This window comes from Scardinius erythrophthalmus (genome assembly GCF_964197995.2).
Source record: "Scardinius erythrophthalmus genome assembly, chromosome: 11".
In the NCBI taxonomy this organism is placed as follows: domain Eukaryota; kingdom Metazoa; phylum Chordata; class Actinopteri; order Cypriniformes; family Leuciscidae; genus Scardinius; species Scardinius erythrophthalmus.
This window is the reverse complement of record NC_138231.1, coordinates 4999284-5022684: the sequence shown is the minus strand read 5'-3', so window position 1 is coordinate 5022684 and position 23401 is coordinate 4999284. Positions and strand designations below refer to the sequence as shown.

General features: G+C 37.7%; 3 protein-coding genes across 4 annotated transcripts in view; 1 reads left to right on the top strand and 2 right to left on the bottom strand.

Moving 5' to 3' along the window:
• Positions 1–2351, top strand: part of LOC308699032 (uncharacterized protein) — a 30156-nt gene extending 27805 nt beyond the window's left edge. The window contains exon 5 of the mRNA XM_081379584.1: positions 688–2351. Within this exon, the coding sequence (XP_081235710.1) occupies positions 688–732 (45 nt within the window). The 3' untranslated portion in view covers positions 733–2351. The remainder of the gene's footprint in view (positions 1–687) is intronic.
• On the bottom strand, positions 2173–11906 carry LOC308699031 (uncharacterized protein). The gene is made up of 11 exons (XM_081379583.1): positions 10943–11906; positions 10635–10683; positions 9680–9801; positions 8956–9037; positions 7662–7839; positions 6035–6108; positions 5603–5679; positions 4734–4834; positions 4159–4250; positions 3838–3963; positions 2173–3214 (listed from the first exon to the last, which is right to left on the bottom strand). The coding sequence occupies exons 1-11, from the start codon at positions 11006–11008 to the stop codon at positions 3048–3050; spliced, it is 1134 nt and encodes a 377-aa protein (XP_081235709.1). The 5' UTR covers positions 11009–11906; the 3' UTR covers positions 2173–3047.
• mgst3a (microsomal glutathione S-transferase 3a) overlaps positions 11744–23401 on the bottom strand; it is a 26487-nt gene continuing 14829 nt past the window's right edge. The window contains exons 1-6 of one of the 2 annotated variants that reach the window (XM_081379585.1): positions 15319–15448; positions 14690–14814; positions 12992–13065; positions 12668–12725; positions 12515–12587; positions 11744–12402 (exon numbers count right to left, since the gene is read on the bottom strand). In XM_081379585.1, coding sequence (XP_081235711.1) covers positions 12272–12402; positions 12515–12587; positions 12668–12725; positions 12992–13065; positions 14690–14806 — 453 coding nt within the window. In that variant the 5' untranslated portion in view covers positions 14807–14814; positions 15319–15448 and the 3' untranslated portion in view covers positions 11744–12271. Of the gene's footprint in view, positions 12403–12514; positions 12588–12667; positions 12726–12991; positions 13066–14689; positions 14815–15318; positions 15449–23401 lie in introns of those variants that run through there. The other variant, XM_081379586.1, reaches the window with a different exon arrangement.

Here is a 23401-nt window from a genome sequence, read left to right as displayed (position 1 = left end):
TCTGAACTGCTGAAACGAGTCCTCAGTAATTCCAGTCTCACTTCCTGCAAAAATATACGTAGGTTGGTAACGAATTTGCATAATGCCAGCATATGGTCTTTATTGGCTGCACACGAACAGCGTTTACTTTGACCCTCAAACGCTGTAGTTGTAGCTGAGGACTGGAAGTTTGGTTCGTGTGTCGACATGTTGAGAAGTTTTCAGTGCTGCGAATCCACTGCTTGCACTTTGTTGCGGGAATGAACACGTCACAATATTCCTCATTTAAATAATTAATACGCAGAATAAAGGGACGGGGCCTGGTTGAGTTAGTTAGTGGTGTGTTTAAACTCACGGTTATAGTGAGGCGCAGGACATTTCCCAAACACACTCAAAGCACTCGACCAATCACAACACACTGGTCCAACCGACCAATCAGAGCACATTGTGCTTTTCAGAAGGAGGGGCTTCATAGAGACAGGAACTAAACAGAGCGTTACTGACAGACTGGGAATAGAGGAGTTGCAACATTGTTCAAAAAAACATAATTCTTCACATATTTGACATTCAAGCATGAAAACCTTTTCTAGTAGAGCCCAAAAACAAAATCAAGACTTTGAAAAAGAGCATAATAGGAGCCCTTTATGTCATTGGGACACATATGGCACTGTTTCCTGAGAACGCCTCGCTGACATCTGTGTGTTTCAGGACGATATGCTGGAGGACGCCCCTCTCTCCATGTACAGCTACTGAAAAACAGAGATGTTCCCCGGACATCTTCAGAGCGCCCAACATCCTCTGTTCAACACAAGAAAGACACAATTGAATGGCTCATGTGCTTCATAGAGGCACAAACACTCCTGTTGTTTCTGTTACAGGACTAACTGTAGCGTAATACTCCACTTTAGTTGTTAAACTCACCGTGTGCCGTCAGTGCCTGTTTGTTGGGTTGTGTTCTTGCACTTTACGTGGGTTTTGGGAAGGGTCGTGTGCTGCGGGAATATCTGGGAGCTGTTTTCGGCTCCATGTGTTCATTTGTTTCTCTGAGAGCTGCGTCGTCTCTGGATCCGTTACATTTTGTCTAATTCTTGAATTCTAACTTCCGGCTTTGTTGTTTTTCTGATCAAGTTCTTAGTTTTTTAAAGAAATGCTCCACCTCTCAGTCAGCAACAATCACGTCTACAGTAGTGCACTTATAATGCAAGTCTATGAGGCACTAAAATAAACAATGAAATGCATTTTCAAGCATACAGCCACATGACATCGCAAATAATACACATTAACATGAGACTAGGGTGATTAAACAGTTACTAACCTTGTCTGTGTAAAGTTATTTTGTTTTCAAAGTCTAAACCCTGTAACCTTTGCATGACACACACAATAATAGACTTCATAGCAAATGCATTACTGTAAACTGATTTTTGCTTATTTTTTACAAACTGAGGGATGAGCGGCTGAAATATTAAAATGTTGCAGCTTGACCTGTATTGAACTTGGAACATTTCTTTAATACTCCATGAACGGCATCAGTAATGATCTTCCAGTTTAAATTTCACTTTGTTCTCTGCTTCGTTACCAACAATGTTTCCAGCTCTGATTAAAAATACTATTTTTGTCAGTCATATACATGTTCACTTAACTTCAAGAAATAATTTAGATTTTTTTCTTCTTCTTCATCTTTGGAATGTCTTCAAATAGACAAAACAACAACAGTGAAAATGCAATTGGCTCTTTTAAACAAAACAGCTAAATTCTGCTGCTTTTAAAATTAAGTTTTAAGATAAAAAATATCTATTTAGGTGCACTTTGACAGGCAGCCAACACTTATCAACGCACAGAAAGATGTTTAGCCATAGTTTTAAAGGGATAGTTCACCCAAAAAATTTTTAATTCTGTCATTTACTCACCCTCATATTTGTTCCAAGTTTCTCTCTTCTGTTGAACACAAAAGAAGATATTTTGAAGAATGTGTGTAACCAGACAGTTGACGGTAGCCATTGACTTCCACTGTCCGGTTACCAACATTCTTCTAAATATCTTCTTTTGTGTTCAACAGAAGAGAGAAACAAACACGAGGGTGAGTAAATGATGACAGAATTTTCATTTTTGGGTGAACTATCCCTTTAATGCTTTTCTTGTGCCTGAAATGTTTTTTATAAAAACAGAGAAAAAAAATGAACAAAATGTTGCTATAAACTTAACACCCATTTTTTATTGATTAAAGTGAAAAATGCAGTATTTTTCTTCTTGTGCTTTGTTGGCTGATGGATGTGTGATATTGTTTACTTCATGTAATAAGGTGTAAGAGTGCATTTCAAGTGTTTCTTATTACACATTGTTCTTTTTTAATTAATAAAAGTCTTTGAAATACACACTAAATTGTTACTTTTTGAAAGTTGTCTCACAACACTAAAAACACTAAGTTATGACATGATAAAATAATTATTCCGATTTATTTCAAAACGTTCACTTTTCATTTTCACAATTTGAATTCAATGTAAAATTATTATTACTGGTCTTATTATTCATCAATGCATGTTGTTCTAAAGTAAAAAATAAAATAAACATTGATGGAAACATGCTTCAAATACTGACTGCAAATATGTTTGAAACATGCACACAAGCCCAAGTCGAACCCTCTTTCACTGTTTGGGGCGTTTTGTGTTGCATGTTCATATTCAAAACCCATTTTGCACTATTTCGAAAGCCATTTTGCAACTTTTATTGTTAAATACTACCCAATTTCCTGAATAATGTGTGGCTGAATTTGGAGCCGCATACTACTCTAACTACTTCTGCCATAGAGAGATACTTTAAACAAGTAAGAGTATGCTAGTATGTGGTTCCAAATACTTACAAAGCCTTTACAGAGACTATGTGTGTGTAATGTGTGTCAGTCTTACTACAGAAACTCAGTGAGCACCATGGACTTGATTTTACCTCAATGTAGATCAATTATATTACAAATAGCCCAGTCCAGTCCTTCATGACAGAAGTAAACTGTCCGTTACCTAGTCAAGGTTTCCATTTCCTCTAATGGCAGCATGATGGTTTATTGGCCTTTAAGATCAGAGGTCACTGAGACTGAGATCTGGAGGACTGTCTGAAACTCTGTCCACCCCTTCAGCATCATTGTCAAGGTTACTCTCAAGCCCACTTCCAGCATCGCTGATGTCACTTCCTGACAGGTCTGAATTTAGACGGACCCGTTGGCGCCTCCTCCTGGTTCGTTGCTCTAAAATCAATTAGAAAAATTTGTAATTGTTAGTGTAAACCTGGGTTTCTCCAAACCGTGGTTCGCAAGTTGATGAAAAACTAATACTTGATTAAATCGTAAAAATGTACAATAAAATAAATAATTTTAAAATAAAAGTGCCCTACTCTCTTCAGGGAGTTAGTTTCCTCTCTAACTAAAATCATATAAAAAAAAAAATGATTGCTTGAAATAAATATTAACTAAAATGAAATAAAATATAAGCTCTTCACCTTATTTTATTTCAGCTAGTTTCCAAGGCAATTTTAATTCGAGGAACTACAATAACTAAAACCTAAAAACAATATATATATAAAACCATCCAGTCAGGTCTAAAATATAAACACTTATAATAGGCTTACCATAGTGAATCAGGGTAAGACAAAAACATGTTTTGGAAGAAGGATTGATGCATTAACTCAATAGTTAAATTTTGTTATTTAAAAAAAAATAAGAATAAAAAAAAGTTGCATAGTGTACCTTTAAGAAAAGAATGAAAAAAGGTACCGAAGGCTTCTTTTATTTAGCTTATACAGTGAAATAGGACCTGGGCAGCTCTGCATGAGATTCACGTGTATCTCTCGTGTCATGCGTCCATGCGTCACCTGGTTCTTCCAGCCAGGATGCATCCAGCTCGTCTGAGCTGATCTCGGCCAGGCTGGGAGTGGGACTGAAATCATCCTCCGACACTGACGACACACGTCTCTCGGCCCTCGTCTTCACGGTTTCCACTGTTACCACACAGGTGCAAGAGAACGATGAAAGGACACCACATGCAAAGAGGGAAATTACACAGAAATCTCTGGCAATTCCAAATGTCAGAGAGAGGCTAAATGAAGGATTTTGGCTTATAAATGACCTTTATGTGGGGAAGAAAAAAAGTATTACGCCCCTTTAATGAGTGTGTCTTCACAGCCACGTCTCACCTGGTTTCTGTGGCACCTGTGCAGGTGTGGGGAGGAAAGAGTCTCTCAGGACCAGACCTCTCACCTCGTCCTTCAGCTCAGAGACTGTGACTCTGAATCACACAGAAAATAAAGCGGCCTCCTCTCATCAGGGTTATTATCTTTAGCTAAAACCGTAAAAAAATGCATTGATTCATGAAATAAAATAAATGTTAACTGAAATTAAATGTTCAAAATAATAATAATAATTTCATTTAATCTAGCATCCCCCCTAAATCCAATCGTCAGCAGTGCAATCAATCTTGGGATAGGCTAGGAATTGGGACAGCATTTGGACCGAATGCAATGATTGGATGAATATTTCTCAGTCCTGAGACTTCCACAGAAGATACAGTATGCGCATGTACACTTTTTAATATTTAGACTGCTATTATTGATTGCTATCAGGACGTGAAGAGAGTTTCAAACAGTATAATAGTGTTTATGAAAAACATTGGCTACTCGAGCTTTAAGAGGGTGATTGATTTCCTCTCATTTCAGTTTTTTCATCGCTCACCCCTTGAGAACCACTGATCCGGCTTTAAGGACACACTCACCTGACGTCACGTACTTCCTGTTGAGTGTGCTGGTATTGTGACACCATCCGAGCTAGTTCAAAACTGTGTGCGCGGTGTGAATCTGTGAAACTCTCTAATGTCTGCAGAATACAAACATCACATGAGAGTGAACTGAACCAGAACATGCTATTTATTGAAACTACACACACTCACAACATAAATCCTTATTTGCATATTATATATTGCACATCATTTACATACGGAAGTCATTTTAAATGCATATTAAAGATACAGAAGCAACAGTCAATACAAATCTTGACTAACTTTACCTTTTAGGTAAAATGTTAAATATTATAATTTATTTAGTATAATGTAAAGGATATCATACAGACAATCAGAAAAAGCAAAATAGTCTCTTCTGCTCACCAAGGCTGCATTTATTTGATCCAAAATACAGTAAAAAATAAATAAATATATGCATATATATAATATAAAAGTTATATTGTGAAATATTATTATAATCTCAATTAACTTTGATTATAGGAATAAATAAATTTGAACATTCAAAGCTAAATTTTCATCATCATTACTCCAGTCTTCAGTGTCACATGATCCTTCACAAATCATTCTAATATGCTCAGGAAACATTTTGATTATTGATTATTATCAATGCTGAAAACAGTTAAGCTGCTTCATATTTTTGTGGAAACGTGATTACATTTAGGATTTTTAGAAAGTTCAAAAGAACAGCATTTGTTTGAAATAGAAATCTTTTGTAACATTATAAATGTCTTTACGGTCACTTTTGATCAATTGAATGCATCCTTGCTGAATAAAAGTATTAATTTCTTTAAAAGATAAAGAAATTAATGAATAAGACTGTACATATGTACGTGTGTGTCGTTTACCTTAGAGCTGCGTTCATACTGTCTCCTTGTTTCTCTGGCCTCTGACTGGAGCTGGAACGTATCTTCCTCCTGACGCACTACAGAAACACATGATATAAATGTAGCTAAAATGCCCAGAGTCAGAATGTCTATCAATATTGATGTGGTTATGAACGTGAAGCCAACACAAACACAGCCAGTCTCGAGGCGTGATGTTTGTTTGCGTGACAGCGGAAGCAGTGTAGAACACGTGTGTGTGTGTTTATTTTAACACAAAGTGCATTTGCACTGGCAGAAAGCCCTGACTGTAATAACAGGACACTCGTATACTGAAAGAGTTTGATTTATGCATGTAACATTATAGCGTGTATCTGATATGCACAGGTGGAACAGTCGGTTCATGCATCTATGGCATCAAACGTATATATGAGAAGTAACTAGTATACGACCTACTCAGTTTGTTTTTGAGGATGTCCACCTCTCTCCTGAGCTGCTCCAGTTCTTCTCTGCGGAGTTTAGAGCTGAAACTGTGGACGCACAAATATGACAAACAATCAGTGTCTGTACATGCACAAGCGGTTCACTACAAGCTGATTACTAGCACACTTGGGTCCGTTTTGATTTCATCTTGACTTTAAACTATTCACTTTTTTAGATTTTATGTGCATGACAGGGTTGGGTCGACAGAGTGAATATTCACAATATATTTGCAACACTTCTTTTAATAATATACATTACTGGTGAAAAGTTTGAAATAATTGCGATTTTTAAAATGTTTTTGAAAGTAATCTCTTCTGTTAACCAAGGCTGCATTTATTTGGTCAAAAATATAGTAAAAACTTTAATATTTTGAAAAATATATAAAAATATATTTTAACATCATTTATTTCTTTGATGCAACGCTGAATTTTCAGCATCATTACTCTAGTCTTCAGTGCAGTGTGGTTTTATTTTTTTTTTTATTTTAGATTTATTATTTATTAGGTTACACTTTATTTTAAGGTGTCATTGTTTCAATGTAATTATACATTTAAGTAGTGAGTAATATTAATTAACAACATGTACTTACTATAGGGTTAGGGTAGGATTAGGATTTGGTTGAGGGTTAGTTGCATGCAATTATGCATAATTTACTGTTATTACTATGGTAAGTACAAGTAACATATGTAACAAGGACACAGTAATATAAAGTGTTACCATTTATTATATGTTTTATTCATATTTTGGATTAGCTTTTATTTTTCTATTTGAGTTTTGTTAATTTGTTATATGTTAACTAATAATATGTTTATTTATTTTATTATTTATTTCCAATTAATAATTTGTCAACCTAAGCATTGCTTCAGCTTAAAATTTTCTATAACTAATATTTTTATTTTATTCCAGCATTATTTCAATTAACAGAAAAGTTTTAATAGTTTTAGTTTTAGTTAAAGAGAAATAACCCTGCTCCAGTGTCACATGATCCTTCAGAAATCATTCTAATTTGCTGCTCAAGAATCATTTCTGATTATTATCAATGTTGAAAACAGTTGTGCAGCTTCATATTTTTTGTGGAAACTGTGATATGCTACCATTCAAAAGAAAGACATATTTTCTTCAGCAAAGTATGCATTAAATTGATCAAAAGAGACAGTAAATTAATTTAGAATGTTACAAAAGATTTCCATTTCAAATAAATTATGTAGCTTTCTATTAAAAAAATTCCACAAAAAAATTAAGCCGAATATTAAACCGTTTTCAACATTGATAATAATATGAACCATTATTAATAGTTGAGCACCAGTAATAATTAATAATTGAGCACTAACTCAGCATATTTTAGAATGATTTCTGAAGGATCATGTGACACTGAAGACTGGAGTAATGATGCTGAAAATACAGCTTTGATCACAGGAATAAATATATAAAATATATTCACTTAGAAAACGGTTATTTGAAATTGTAATCATATTTTGACTTAATAAATGAATCCTTGGTGAGCAGAAGAGATTTCTTTCAAAAACATTACAAAAATCATAATTATTCCGAACATTTTTTATTTATTTTTCACAGATGCCATGAAAGAGTCATTCCAGACCTTTCTTCCTGGTTTCCTAGAGTCGTGGCTCGGTTGATCTGAGCTCTCAGGCTGCTCAGCTCTCGATCCATCTCTCTCTTCCACTGCTCTGTCCGTCGATCCGGTCCAGGGCTCAATGATCTCCGCTCCACATCCCGCTCTCTCTCCAACAGTTTATCCTGAAGTCTCTTCTGCTCCTCTGGAAGAATTAACATCAACTCACACAGAGCAGATTTTGTTCTTGGCATATTCTATTAAATTACTTATTGAAAAGAAGTATTCATTAAAGGGGTCATGACATGGACTTTTATTTTAACACGTTCCTTGAGGTTCACTTATAATGTTAATATAGTTTTAGTAATAACATTTTTTGCACAAAAAAACAAACAAATATGCATATATGTAGAAAAATGACTATTTTCAACCTTCATTCTGCCTCTCTGTCTGAAATTATCCATTTTTTATAGGCGTTAAGGCTCGTCAGTAAATGCCCGATTGGCTAACATCATTGAAAAGGAAACCGTATCAATGGCCACTCGTTATTGCACACGACTGAGTGTTTTGACAACATGTATATAAAACCATAATTTATAGACAAAGCATTATGAAATCATTTACTTCCGGTTTGTGATGCAGCTGCTGTCGGCTGCTTCATCTTTTAACAACAGTTTCTTTGTGAACTCTCCATTACTCCATTACGAAACGAAATGCTCCGAACAAACATATAATCCTCTAATGCGATCCTGGATGCTATTAAAATAAATCATCCAGTTGTTTCCGACACTTGTGAAGGCTGTACAGAGATGCAAACCAGCTGTTTAAACTGGATGTGTCAAAGCGAACGTTCTTTCACTCTTTCTTTTGTCCTGTTTTCAACACACTCAAGTGTGTGGAGTATGTAACTGAAACTGAACATGCATCTATATACTGTATCCAGTTATTATAATAAGTTCTATTTGCTTTCGACATGACGCAACACTCAATCCAGTGTAGGCGAATATCAGCCGTTAAGTGGGCGGGGCCTATGGTGTGATATTTATAGCTATTGGCTGATGTGTTGCTCTAGAGGCGGGCATATGCAAATGCATTTGCCTGTGTGATGTCACAGATCCCGCATTATCAAAACGAGCCGTTTTTGGAGCTTGATTAAATAAATGCTTTATTTATAATGAGGAGGACATTGAGGAGGAAGCAGTGAAACGTGCAGGATGTTTAAATTGGTACAAAGACCTCTCATGCCAAAAGATCAAGGCAAATTTGATTTCTCAAGTCATGACCCCTTTAAAATCTTAGCATATTAAATATGGATGATCACCTTGCAATGTTTGTATTTGTCTGTGCTGAGCATTTCGTTCTCTTTCCAATAATCGAAGACTCTGTGTTAAAGTCTCAATGGCCTGTGGCAAAATAACAAAACTTATTTGTTATTCTGGAATGATGCACTGTAGGATTCAGTTTGTTATATTAAGGCAAGACACTGCAGTCAAAGACACTGTTTTTTCATGTATCGTACTTTATAGACTCCATATCTATTTGCATCTATAGATTTTTTTATGCAATACACATCTATACATCAACAAAATGAAAAGAATTTCTGAACCTGGCTTTATTCAATGTTCAGATTTATGTTCTGGAAATGTATAAAAATGGTGCATCTTTAATTACTTAATGCCTCATTTGCATTTTTAAACATTACATTTTAGAAAACTTTAAATACAAAACAATTGTTATAATGTACTGTGATTAATCAACTAGGGAGTTATGGTGATAATATCTATTAGTTCAAATGTTTACCCTATTCACCTGTTGCATCTTGCCTTAAAGAACAATCTTAAAAACAAAATGATAAACACACACATTGTGCCCCTGATCTCAAGTGGACAGCACTAAATACAGATAAATGATCCAATACGTCATGTGATCCAAACACATATTAATAGCAGATGAAGTCAACTCTCCACGTGTGACGGGGTCACTCGAGCCAGACGTTGATATCAGGTGCAAATGGGTCATGTGACCAGAGCAGGTGTTAGTCTGACCTGACTCTGTTGCTGTAGTTGTGTCTGGATGGCGGTCAGATCTGACCACTGAACCGCAGGACTGAGACAGGACGAGGGCTTCAAATCAACACCGGCTGTGACCTCTCTGACCGGAAACACATCTACAGACACATACACATGAACTAATTCAATCATAATTAACATATACAGTAGTGGACAAAATTGAGTTATTATTAAATTAACTAATCATTTACAAAACATGACTATGCGTTTCATAAATGTTTAATAAATTGTTACTTTTTTTGTATGTTTTGCTCACATCAGGTGCACAGTGGTTAAAGACTCTATGTGTTTCAGAGAAGACAACACCTGTTATAGATGTGTAAACGCATGAATAAATAATTTACAACACTTTCTGCATCGCCTAATCTAAAGTGTAAACTATTCATCACTTGTTAATGTGTTACACATAATGAGGCATAAGATCAACAAATCTTATCTACAAATGATGTGTAACACATTTACAAGTGATGAATAGTTTACACTTTAGATTAGGGGATGCAGAAAGTGTTGTAAATGATTTAGTCATGCGTTTACACATCATTGTGTTGAACACTGTTACTGACCTGTTACAAATGATCTGTACGTGTATACAAGGCATTTACAACACTTTCTGCACCCTCTAAATGCTACATACATACAAATAAATAACATAATTTATTAAACATTTATGAAACGCATAGTCATGTTTTGTAAATGATTAGTTAATTATTAACTAACCACTTATAAATGACTTACAACTGAACGTTATTATAAAGTGTTACCAAAACTTTTACTAATTTCCATGACTTCTTTTGGCCAGGAAATGATTCTTTTTAAATTCCCTTTTTATTTCCAGATTTTCCATGACTCTGGGAATTGAAAAGAATTATAGCCTACAGAATATTCTCCATCTGTCAATATTAATGGACTTAATCATTTAAAAATGATTTACCTTCAGTTCCTCTAGGTCTAGGAGATCTTCCATATGTAGTTAGGCGTTCCTTGTAAGACACAATATAAGTAACTGAAGTAAATTAAAGCTGAATTTCACAGAAGAAAGTAAGTCATAGAGGTTCAGAATAACATGAGGGTGAGTAAATAATGACAGAATTTTAATTTTAGGTGAACTGTCGCTTTAATTTATCTATCAGACAGAGAGCGCACTCTAGCGGCCAGTATCTGCTACATTCTAAACTGACATTCATTTAAGAAAATTTTATCAAAATTAATGACTATTAGTGATGAAATACAGTCTCTTACCCTCATCTTTGCGACACTTCCGTCCGCCTCGGAGATGATGGAGCTCAATTGATGGTCCCAGTTCATCCTGAGCGCCTGATAACCCGCTTCTCGAATTAAACACGATCATAAAACCTGTCTGCTTTATGAAGACACTTTATACCAGCGGGAATAATGACAGGTGAGGTTACAGGGACAGGTAAACGGATCGCATAAAGTGTCACCGGATTCTGCAGAGGTGTGTTTCACAGCTTTAGTAAACAAACAAAACTTAAATAATGCTTCAAAACCAAACACAGACGCGCGCGAAACACTGAAGCGACCGTTTATTTCAGAGAAACTTCACGAACGAATATCCGTCCATAAATAATATCATTAAAAGTTCGATTACATGTCTAATATCCTCTTTTTATGGGGTCAGTGCCCGTTTCAGTTTAAATCCAGGAGCCACTATATTACACGTCACTTCCGTCACACCACATGTATTATGGGAAATGTAGTAAATCTGGTTTAATGGCCGCGCACTGCTTATGAGACCTAGCATTAGCAAACATACTGGATCAGTAAGATATGACACCATTCACATACATTATATTTTACTATATATACCTGTCTAAAATTGTAAAAAGTGCTATAGCCATTATACTTACGGTTTCTAGAACACTAGCATCACGTGAAATATTTCACATACTGTAAACTCAACTGTTGTTGTTTAATACTGGCCTAATAACATATAGCTTACTAGCCTACCACAAATTGTCACATGTATTACAGTTTACTTAATACAATTCCGTGAGTGAGAGACAATATTACATTTATCTTAACTTTAGCTTCTTAGCTTTATTTTTAGTTGATGTTAACTTTATATGGTATTTTTAAGCATATTCTGCACACCATCAAAACTTCCGTGTAGTCAAATCTGTGGTACAGGGTTCTTATAGTTAACTAAAACTTAAACTACCATAAAATAAACTACCATTTTCATTACTGTAAAAAATAAAACACACACACAAAAAAAAATTACCAAAAGTTTCAAATTCAAATGCAAAAATAGAAACTAATTTAAAAACTAATAGTATCTCAATGATATTAAAATATATCCACTTGGCTGTTATAGCATGTTTCACATAATTTCACTGTACTTTTTTAAAGACAAAAAAGTAACTGAACTGCACGTTTCAACTTTTATGCTATTTATTTAAAACAGAAATGTACACACAGAGAACTCCAAGTGTGAAATGAGCCTCTTTGTGTTTTTCTATTTTTACAGAACATGTTTTTTTTTTTACTTTATAGTCACTTTATAGAATGTGGAATTAGAGTAGAATTGAACTGGAAACATGATTTCCACTATTTAAAACATATTGGCCATTTGAACCCAGGTCCCCATCCGAGCAGTGTTCTCCCGGTGTTCACCGTGCAGATGAACAGACCCAGAAAAGCAAGCATCCCGAACGAGCCACGCCGGCGCTTCTCAGGATCTAACAGGACAGAACACAACACTCAAACTCATTTCACTAGCTGTATTCATAATCCAGAATTCATAATTAAATCTACACAGATCAGTTTCTCTGGAGGTGCAAAGACACTCACTTCCAGTAGAGTATCCTTGAGCGTACAGCAACCGACTGACAATCCAGATCATTCCCAACGCGCTGGCCAGGCGCTGAGAAACACAAGAAACAGTTCATCTCTCAGTTAGCATTAGCTTGCATGGGTGTTAATAAAGCTTGAATCTATACTCACTGGATGCTGAATCCCACCCACAGATAAATGAAACAGGAATAGAGAAGAAACTTCAACACTGTAAGAAAATGGCACATATATAAATATACTGCATGCTTTTTGTTTTACAATTATAATTACAATGACAAAATATCCACAACAGCATCAATAAACCATCAGAAAAGCAGCAAGGAAACCAATCACAACAATCACTTCTCGACCAAATGTAAAACATTAAATAAGCTGATATTTATTGTATAGACAACTTTAATATTTAGCAGTAATATATCTGCTGTCTATAATGTATAGAATATTAATGCATAATGAATAGTAATGCACGCATACGTGTTCTGATGCGCTCGCTGGATACAGTTGAATATGTGGCCGGTCTCTGGATCATCACTGTACATTGTAGGATACTAGAAAATAAAATTAATACTTTCATCATAGGTTCAAACTTAATTACAGTGATGTATCGAAGAACCTTTCAGTGAATAGTTCTTAAAAGAGCATTTTTCTTCTTAATGTTAAAAACATTTTAGATCATTTAAATAACCTTTTACCATCATAAAGATACTAATTTATATCTAACAATTCTGACTTTTTTCTCGCAATTCGGAGTTTAGATACAAACTCAGAATTGCAAGACATTGCGTCAGAATTCTGACATTGCGATGAGCCAAAACATTATGACCACCTGCCTAATATGCTGTTGGTCCTCCATGTGCTGCTAAAACAGCTCCGTCCCACCCAGGCATGAACTCTACAAGAGGCTGAAGGTGTCCTGTGGTCTCTGGCACCGAGACTTTAGCAGCAGATCCTTCAAGTCCTGTAGTCTGAGGTGGAGCCGTTATGGACTGAACTTGTTGGTCCGGCACATCCCACAGATCTGGGGAATTTGGAGGCCAGAGGAACACCTTGAACTCTTCATCATGTTCCTCAAACCTGATCAATGTATGCAGTGTGACTGTGATTATCCCGCTGAAAGAGGCCGTCAGGGAACACTGTTGTCATGAAGGGGTGTACCTGGTCTGCAACAATGTTTAGAAAGGTGGCATGTCAAATATACGTCCACATCTCGGCGCCGATAGCCTTGTGGGCAAGTGCGCCGTTGTGCTTCGGGAGACCTGAGTTCGAGCCCCGGCTCGTGGACCTTCCTTAATAGGCAAATAGGCATCTTAATAGGCAAAAACGCCAAAAATAAATCTTAAAAAATATATATAAACGTCCACATTAATGACCAGACCCAGGGTTTCCCAGCAGAACATTGAGTCACACACTCCCTCCACTGGCTTATCGTCATCCCACAGTCCACTTCCTAAGGTAAACAGCGCACATGTACACGACAGTCCACGAGATGTAAAGAAAACAGGACTCATCAGACCTTCTTCCACTGCTCCAGGGTCCAGTTCATCATAGATCTCTGATTGCTCTCCATACGCAGCAGATGCACTGTGTGTTGTGACACATTCCTCACATAACCATCATTTAAAATGTGTGACTTGTGCCTCATAGACCTTCTGTAGGCTCGGACCAGACAGGATAGCCTTCATTGTCCTCGTGCATCAATGAGCCCTGGGTGTCCAACACCCTGTCACCGGTTTGTGGTTTGTTCCTCCTCGGACACTGTTGGTAAATTACCAAGAGCGACACACAAGCCTCTGCGTTTCAGAGATACTCTGACCCAGTCGCTCTGCCTTAACTCTCTGGCCCTCGTCAAAGTCGCTCAGATCTTAATTTCTGCCCATTTCTCCTGCATCCGACATTTTAATCACGAGAACTGATTGTTTGCTTTCCATCTAATCTACCCAGAGTTAAGAGATGATCGACGTTATTCGCTTCACCTGTGACTGTTCATAATGCTTTGGCTCATCAGTGTATATCTCACAATTCAGATTTTTTTTTTTCTCAAATAAACTTGCAATTGCGAGGAAAAGTCAGAAATGTGAGATAAAAAGTTGTAGGTAGCTTTTATATATGTATTTTTTTTTTTTTTTTTTTGTAGAAACAAGCTTCCAGAACAATCACTGTCTGCTATGTTACCGGGACATTGTATTTATCCCGAGCTTTCCCCACGGCATAAGACAGATGACCCAACAGGAGAAATGATGCCGCTCCGGTCAGCGCCACATAGCCGTACTCTTTAGACAAAACCACCATCTTCAAGACTGAGAAAACAGAAATATCACAGGATCTAAATGATGCTGTGTGTGACAGCATACAAGTGTACAACGGAGAAAAATCTAGAATATATGTGAATCCAGAAATAGTCTCAATTGAGTCTGATTACAGACAGACAAATAGCTGTTCTGTGACATAAAAATCAATAATGTGCTTAGTCATCTCTGTCTGTGATAGTACAGTAACCTCAAAATGGACTTGAACAGTGCTACTAGTCTAGGTCATAAGTAGTAGCAATTAAGTTAAATTCAAGTCATTCTAATAGTTGTCAAAAATACACAGTTCTGTAAAATAAGCACACATGCAGGAACAGGTTCATTTTCTGCGCACCCACAACAGTGTAAAAGTGAAAGACAATTATTCAGATCAATAATCCCACTGTTGCATTATTAAGATTTGTTCACATTGCTCTATTCAGACACAATCAATGCAATATAATATTGTTAATCAAGAGACAGTATTTAAAAGCATTTGCTGCTTTATTTTGTTACCTGCTCTTCGTTGGTTATCTGGAGGACGGAGGACAAAGATCACTCGTGTTACTACTAGTGCTAAGTGCGACGCTTATGGGTAAAGGGTCAATCTCCACAAGTCCCATCTAGTCTGCCTTCAAGAAACAAACTGCACAGCAAAGACTTTTAATGTTTTTGTTAAATATGTAATATAAAATATATTTTAAAAATATGCTTTGTATATATTATACACATCCTGTCGTTGATCCTCTAATATTGAATAAATATGTATTTAAAGCAATTTATTATTGTTTTTAGCGCCATGTCAGCAGCAGGGCTATGGCAACAAAAGTTGTACAATTAACAAAAAACTAAGACATTTAAGACAAGACAACAATTAAAGGTTGACACTTAAAGGGGTAGTTCACCCACAAATGAAAATTGTCATCATTTACTCATGTTGTTTTAAACCTGTATGAGATTATATCTTCTGTTGAACACAAAATAAGTTTTTTTTTGTTTTTTATTAATGGTTTCTGGTCCCCCAACTTCCTTTAGTATTTGTTTTTCCTACCATGGAAGTCAATGGGGACCAGCAACTGTTTGGTTACCAACATTCTTTAAAGTATCCTATTTTGTGTTCAACAGAAGAAAGAAACTCATACAGGTTTAAAACAACATGAGGGTGAGTAAATTATGATTTTTGAAACAATATCCCTTTAATTACATTAGTTCTCTAAACAGTGCAGTATAGCAAAATATTACAGCTTTAAGAACATTAAATTTCTGTCCCAACTTTGACGCACTTTGCACCATGCACACGTGTATTGTATGAACTTTATACGGTTATTTGTCATTGAACGTCCAAGTCTGTTAGCCCCGCCCTCTCCACTACGTAATTAAAGCTGCGACAGTAGAGTGCAGTGCATGGTTGCTTGGTTGTTTCTCCATGGTTGTGCACTTTTTCTCTTTAGAAATGTTCGGTAAACACTACTCGCAATATTTATGAAGCGGAATGGAAAGTGAATTAGTACGAATTTGGAGCGCAGTTTCAGAACATCATAATCTATTATTTCAACAGAATTGAGAGCCCCGCAGTTAAGCAGGACATCAAACAATTAGTTTATACTCATTGTGTTCCTCCCCACGGAAATCTTTAGTAAAAGGCGAAAGATTTATACGATCTGAAGAGAAACATGAGTTTACTGAAGATTACAGGAGCACCAACACGTGACCGCGTGTAAGAAACACACTTCACGAGAACGGTGAAGGACACCGCGTGTTCAACATTTAACGTAGATAATCTTATTTGTTGTGAGACTGCCTGGATAGTTTGTACCTATTCTATATGATAATTAAGTGACTCATCCGGTCTGCTTTTTTTAAAACGTGATTTATAGATAAATAAATAAAAACACACACTTTCTGATCAATGGACACAGACCAAAAGAGAACGTCTTCTACCGTTCTATTGTAAAACGTTTAAGATAATGTCAATAAAACGCGAACATACATATCACTGCTCTTTAAGGATACATTTATTAGCTTTATTATATAATAAAATATTATGCAGTAGCATATTATCTTCATCAAAAATGAAGACAATGAGAAATGTAGGCTGTTTTATTTTACACTTGTTTACCTCAGCTGTTATAGCTACACTAAAGCCTACATTTGATAGACTATTGCTGGTTGACCTACTTTTTATATTATTATTTTTATATATCTCATTAGTTTATTAATTTCTTGTCTTTTGTTGTTTTATTAGTTTGTCTTGAATAATTGCTTAGCCTAAGTAAGCAGTTTCATAAGTTATTAGTCGCTTATTGCCATTTTGATGTAATAGCCTATGTCAACTTTGTATATAAATGTATATAAAATAAGCAAAAGCATTATTTATATGCCCATATCTTCTTCCATAGCCTATTTGATATGAGTGGAAAGCGGTGAGGACCCAGAGTTCCTCTGCATACGATCGCAAGAAATTAAATCATTATACCACAACATCCCATAGTGAACGAAAGCACACATTCCATGCAAGTGTTACTAACTTAAATAATAATGATTGGTTTACCATATTATCTGATTCTGATATTAAACACTGTAAGGAAGCCCCGCCGTTAAGCAGGGCATCAAAAAATTAGTTTATACTCATTGTGTTCCTCCCCACGGAAATCTTTAGTAAAAGGCGAAAGATTTATACGATCTGAAGAGAAACATGAGTGTACTGATTTCCTAAATGCACCAGCACGTGACCGGGTGTAACGAACACACTTTCACGAGAACGGTGACGGACACCTTGAGGTCAACATTGAACGTATATTATTTGTTGTCAAACAGGATAGTTACTTTTCTATATGATAATAAAGTGACTCATCCGGTCTGCTGTTTTTTTTTTTTTTAAACGTGAAGATAAAAAAGAAACACACACACACACACACACACACACACACACACACACACACACACACACACACACACACACACACTTTGATCCCTGTTGAACTGACACAGACCAACAGAGGGCGTTGTCTTCTTCCATCAGTGAGTGGAACACAAAGGAAAAGTTCTCTTCTAACGTTCCACCAGAGCCCATCTCTGGTTCCACTGTAACTTTTCAACTGTTCTTGGAGCAGCCTCAACTCTGATTGGTTCTGTTCTCTTGGTGCCTTTTTAACCCTTACCCTAACTAACGAAAACACCAAGAGAACAAAACCAATCAGAGTTGAGGCTGCTCCAAGAACAGTTGAAAAGTTACAGTGGAAATGAGACTGACTGAAAATGTCGGGGAAAAATCTGGATACCAGTAACGTCATGAAAAGAAGGAGAGGGAGGCCAGGAGAACAACTTATCCAGTCTTTCAAAATGTTCTTTATCAAGACAGGTTAGTGTAGTCAGTGTAGGGATGTCGATGAGATGGGATGCTGGTACATCTCATTAATGTATACCAGCGTGCGCCGCCCGAACGATTCGCGTTCAAAGTCCCAGTATTTCTTGCACTATAGGCTATTAGGGAACGAACGTTTCTTAGTTTGTTGGTTTCTATAACACGCAGAAAATGGCAGGATTACAGGCCTGCCCAAGTACGACAACAATATTGTCGATAAAACGCGAATACAACTCACTGCTCTTTAAGGATATTTATTAGCTATATTATTTAATAAAATATTATGCAGTCGCATATTATCTTAATTAAGAAAATGTGTTTAGGATGTTTGATTTAGAACTTAGAATTGATGTGAAACTGACTTTTAAAGACGTGTATCAGATGTTTACACAGCAGAGGCTTTCCAGACAAAGTTATAATACATTTTGGAGATGTAGCCTATCTGGGAACTGACTGGAAATAAATTGTATAGGCCTACATTTTGTATAAAACATTTTTTTTAAAATTCTTTTATTAATTTCTCGTCTTGTCATTTCATTGGTTTAATTGTCTAGAATAATTTCTTGATGACTTTAATATTTCATAAGAAGTTATTAATCGCTGTAATTTTGATGAAATATTTATATCAACTTTGTATATAACTGTATATAAAATAAGCAAAAACTTTATTTATTATGCTATTTATATGCCCATCTTATCCCGTATAGGCCTGATATGAGTGGAGAGCGATGAGAGCCTAGAATTTCCCCTTTAATTCGATCGCAAGAAATTAAATCATTAACATTTTGTGAACCAAAGCACACGATCCACGCACATGTTTAATACGTATAACCATGTTCGATTCTTCTTATGGTCTGATATTAAACACTGTAAGGAAGCCCCGCCGTTAAGCAGGGTATCAAAAAATTAGTTTTTACTCATTGTGTTCCTCCCCACGGAAATCTTTAGTAAAAGGCGAAAGATTTATACGATCTGAAGAGAAACATGAGTGTACTAGTAACTTCACTGCACCAGCACGTGACCGAGTGTAAGGAACACACTTCACTAGAACGGTGAAGGACAAAGTGTGTTCAACATTTAACAGATTATTTGTTGTGAGACTGGATAGTTAGAACCTTTTCATATGATAATAAAGTGACTCATCCGGTCTGCTCTTTTTTAATTTTAAACGTGAGATTTAAAAAAATAAATAAATAAATCACACTTTATGATCCCTGTTGAACTGACACAGACCAACAGAGGGCGTTGTCTTCTTCCATCAGTGAGTGGAACACAAAGGAAAAGTTCTCTTCTAACGTTCTAATTCTTCTTAAAAACCACTGATCTATAGACCCCTTTTGCGCCGACGTCACAGTTACGTCACGGCGCTAGCTGGAGAAGTTAAAACGAAGTTAATTCAGCCAGTGCTCATACCTTTGTTTACATCCTGTTTTCGGTGGAAGGCCATAGTAATCGACTGTCGAGTTCACGCGCATAGGTTTAGTTACCAATGATCACGCGCGTGAACTCGACAATCGATTACTATGGCGTTCCACTGAAAACAGGATGTAAACAAAGGTATGAGCGCTGGCTGAATTAACTTCGTTTTTATTAATATCTCTAACATCTACTGCAGTCAGATCCACCCGTGTTCACTCGGAAGGAATCACTCACATTTTCTGTGCACTTGTAATGACACTTAAAGGATGTTAAGAGGCTAAAAAGCAGGCTTACTACTTGCCCTATTGAAGTCAACAAGGTGCAAATTTTAGAAATAGAATAACTCGGTGTAGGCAACACCGTTTTTTGTCGTTGTTCTCTGTATTGACAGCACTCCAAATGTACAAAAAAATGAGCTCAATGTTAAAATTGACCGGAGTTCTCCCTTAAAGATTGTGTCCACGTTACACCCAAGACAAAACTGCCATCCTGAAACGAAACACAGGATCTGATCAGGGCCGTCATTAGTGGTGACAAATAAAAGGGGCCCCAATCACCCAGGGGGCCCACTAAATCGGGTAGTTTTCCTATATTCCCCTACTCTTATGGATTAATATAGTATTAGCTTCTATGAGAGTTGAACGAAAACCACAAAAAACATGCGATTTAGTTTAAGAAGTTTTCCAATTATCTCCTGTCTCTGCCATCATTCTCCCATAATATAATTATTTCAGCTCAGTCAGCAGCAAACAGACAAAGGACCCAATCAAATCAAGTCCCGCCCCTGCTAGTGAAAAGAACCAATCAGAGTTGAGGCTGCTCTGAGAACAGAACCAATCAGAGTTGAGGCTGCTCCAAAACGGTTGAAAAGTTACAGTGGAAATATCACTTTTTAAATGCTTGCAGTATTTAAAATACAAAATGGAATAACGTAGTGCATTAGTTTAGATCTGGAACACAGCTTATAGGATCATCACAATCTATTATTTCAACAAATTTGAGAGCCCTACCAATTAGGAAGGGCAACAAAAATTAGTTTATACTCATTGTGTTCCTTTCCACGGAAATCTTTAGTAAAAGGCGAAAGATTTATACGATCTGAAGAGAAACATGAGTGTACTAATTACCTACATGCATCAGCACGTGACCGAGTGTAAGGAACACACTTCACGAGAACGGTGACGGACACTGTGTGTTCAACATTTAACGCATTATTTGTTGTGAGACTGGATAGTTAGAATCTTTTCATTTGATAAAAAAAGTGACCTATGAAAGTAACTCATCCGGTGTTCACTTTTTCATTTTTTCTTTTTTTTCCTTTTTTTTTTTTAAGTGATTTCTAGATAAAAAAAAAAAAAAACACTTTATGATCCCTGTTAAACTGACACAGACCAAAAGAGAATGTCTTCTAATGTTCTATTGTGAAACGTTTAAGATAAGGTCAAGAAAACGCGAATATACAACTCACTGATTCTGATCACTCAGGATACATTTACATGCAAAAACGATGGGATCATCGCAGCTGGCCTACCTTTACAGGTACTCTGCACTGCCCCATCTGTGAGCCAGTGGCATTGCTCTCTCCTCTCCTTCTCTCCTCCTTTCAAGCACTGTCCTTCTCCCTGGGCTAGCTCAAAACTTGGCTACATCTCTCAACAATACAAGAGTTTGGTGGCTACAGCCGGTCATCAGATGGGCACCCCCCTTCCTTGGTGTTTCGTCGATTTAATCCCATAACACCTTGGGAGGGCTTGACAGCAGATCCAGCGTCCCTGGATCTACCCCTGCTGACCACCACCCAACTCTATGCCGTTTTTAGTCCTTCAACAGATTTGCTCTGCCCCTGCACCTCCCGCTGTATCCAAATCCAATTTGATGCTGTTTCTGCCTGTTCAGTGACATTGCCTATCAGCTGTTTCCTGGCCATCCCTTCAATCCCCAACAATCCAAGGGTTCTCCAGAGCGAATGTCCAGCAAAACCTCTGCAGCCGACCTCTATTGGTAGATTCCAGGCCTTCCATCCTTTTTGCTGGCTCTCAAGGATAAGGCCTTGAAATTATTTGAGCTTACGCTCATGTGCCTCCTCCATCCTCTCTTCCCAGGGTACTGTTAACTCTATGAGCACCACCTGCTTGATACCTCTAGACCAGAGGACAATATCTGGTCTGAGGCTAGTGAGTGCTATCTCCTCTGGGAATTTGAGCTGCTTCTTCAGGTCTGCCCGCATCTCCCAGTCATTTGCTGAGGCCAGGACCCCTCTGCTCCTCCATCCTGCTGCAGTGCTCTCTCCTGTCCTGACGAAATGGATAAAGTGGTGCCCGTCGGAAAGTTGTTTACTCTTCTTCCCTGTCCGTTCCACACCATCCGCCAACCGAGACAGGATCTTATCGTGACGCCACCGGAATTTCCCATCTGCCAAAAGCTCATGATTGGCTGTCTTTCCACACAGCTTGCAGCTGGGGCTCTCTACCATCCCCCAAATATGGAGGTTTGATGTAGTAGGCAGGACATCGTAGACAGAACACATCAAGAACTTTATCCAACGTCCTTTCATGGTCCAGATGTCCTGCCACATCAGGGCCCTTTCTCGTATGCCCTCCCACCTTGTCCAGCTGCCCTGTTTTTTCATGGTAACAGCCTTGACATGCCAGGTTTCCTCCTCTGCTTTACGGACCTCCCTTTGCACCATACCATGACGTTCTTTTGGGTCAGCTTTTTCCCAGCTCGTTCTGGTGGAGCAACCCAGTCCAAGCCTGCCCAGGGCTACTGTCCCAACGATGTCAGCATGATGCAGTCGATCCTCAGCCTCCGTCAGTGCTCTGCTGGCTGACCATTTACGACCTGTCCTGACCACAATACCTGCTTGGCGTACTCTTGCGTCCTTGCTGTCTCACAGCATCATGGCCTGGCTTGTCTTTGTTGCTTTATAATCCTCGACCACTGATGTCACTGGCAGCTGCAGTTTGCTGCCTGTGCTATACAAGCCAATGGAGCAGAAGCTTCTTGGGACGCCCAGCCACCTACTCAAATAGGTGTTAATATTCCTCTCCAATCCCTCAATGGTAGAGACAGGTATCTCATAAACAAGCAGAGGCCAGAGCAGCCTAGGGAGTACTCCGTGTTGGTAACCCTAGGCCTTATACTTGCCGGGTAGGCTGCTCTTCCCTAGGAATGCCATCCAGGTATCTACTTGGATAATTATCCCTCACACTCTGCTTATCATTGAGGTCTGCCCTGTACCATTTCCCCAAGCTCTTCACCGGTCTCTCTTGGACCGTTGGGATGATGGGATCTTTGATCCTGAAGCGGAACCAGTCCTGGATGCGTCCCTTCCTCAATACCAGGCTTTTGGACTTTTCTGGTTTGAATTCCATCCTTGCCCAATCGGTGAGCTCAACCAGATCCTCCAAGATCCATCTCCCTTCAGGTACTGATTTTGCCGTGATGGTGAGGTCATCCATAAATGCTCTTATAGGTACCTGCTAGATTCCACTTGCCAACACTTCGCCTCAACGAAACTTCTCTGCTGATTTAACGCGAAGGTACATCGCTGCTGGAAACAAAATCACTGAGATTGTGCAGCCAGTGACAATGCCCACTTATAGCCCCTGCCATTCGGTGGTAAAGTCTCCACAGGTGAAGCACATGTTGAAGTTGTCATCGTAATGCTGCAAGAGCTTCTGGAAATGCTCTGGGACATGGTAGGTCTTCAACATCAAATTTACCAGCTTTTGGGGTATCGTTCCAAACGCATTTGTTAAATCCAGCCACAGAACTGCCAGGTCACCACGGTTCTTCTTCGCATCTTCGATAATC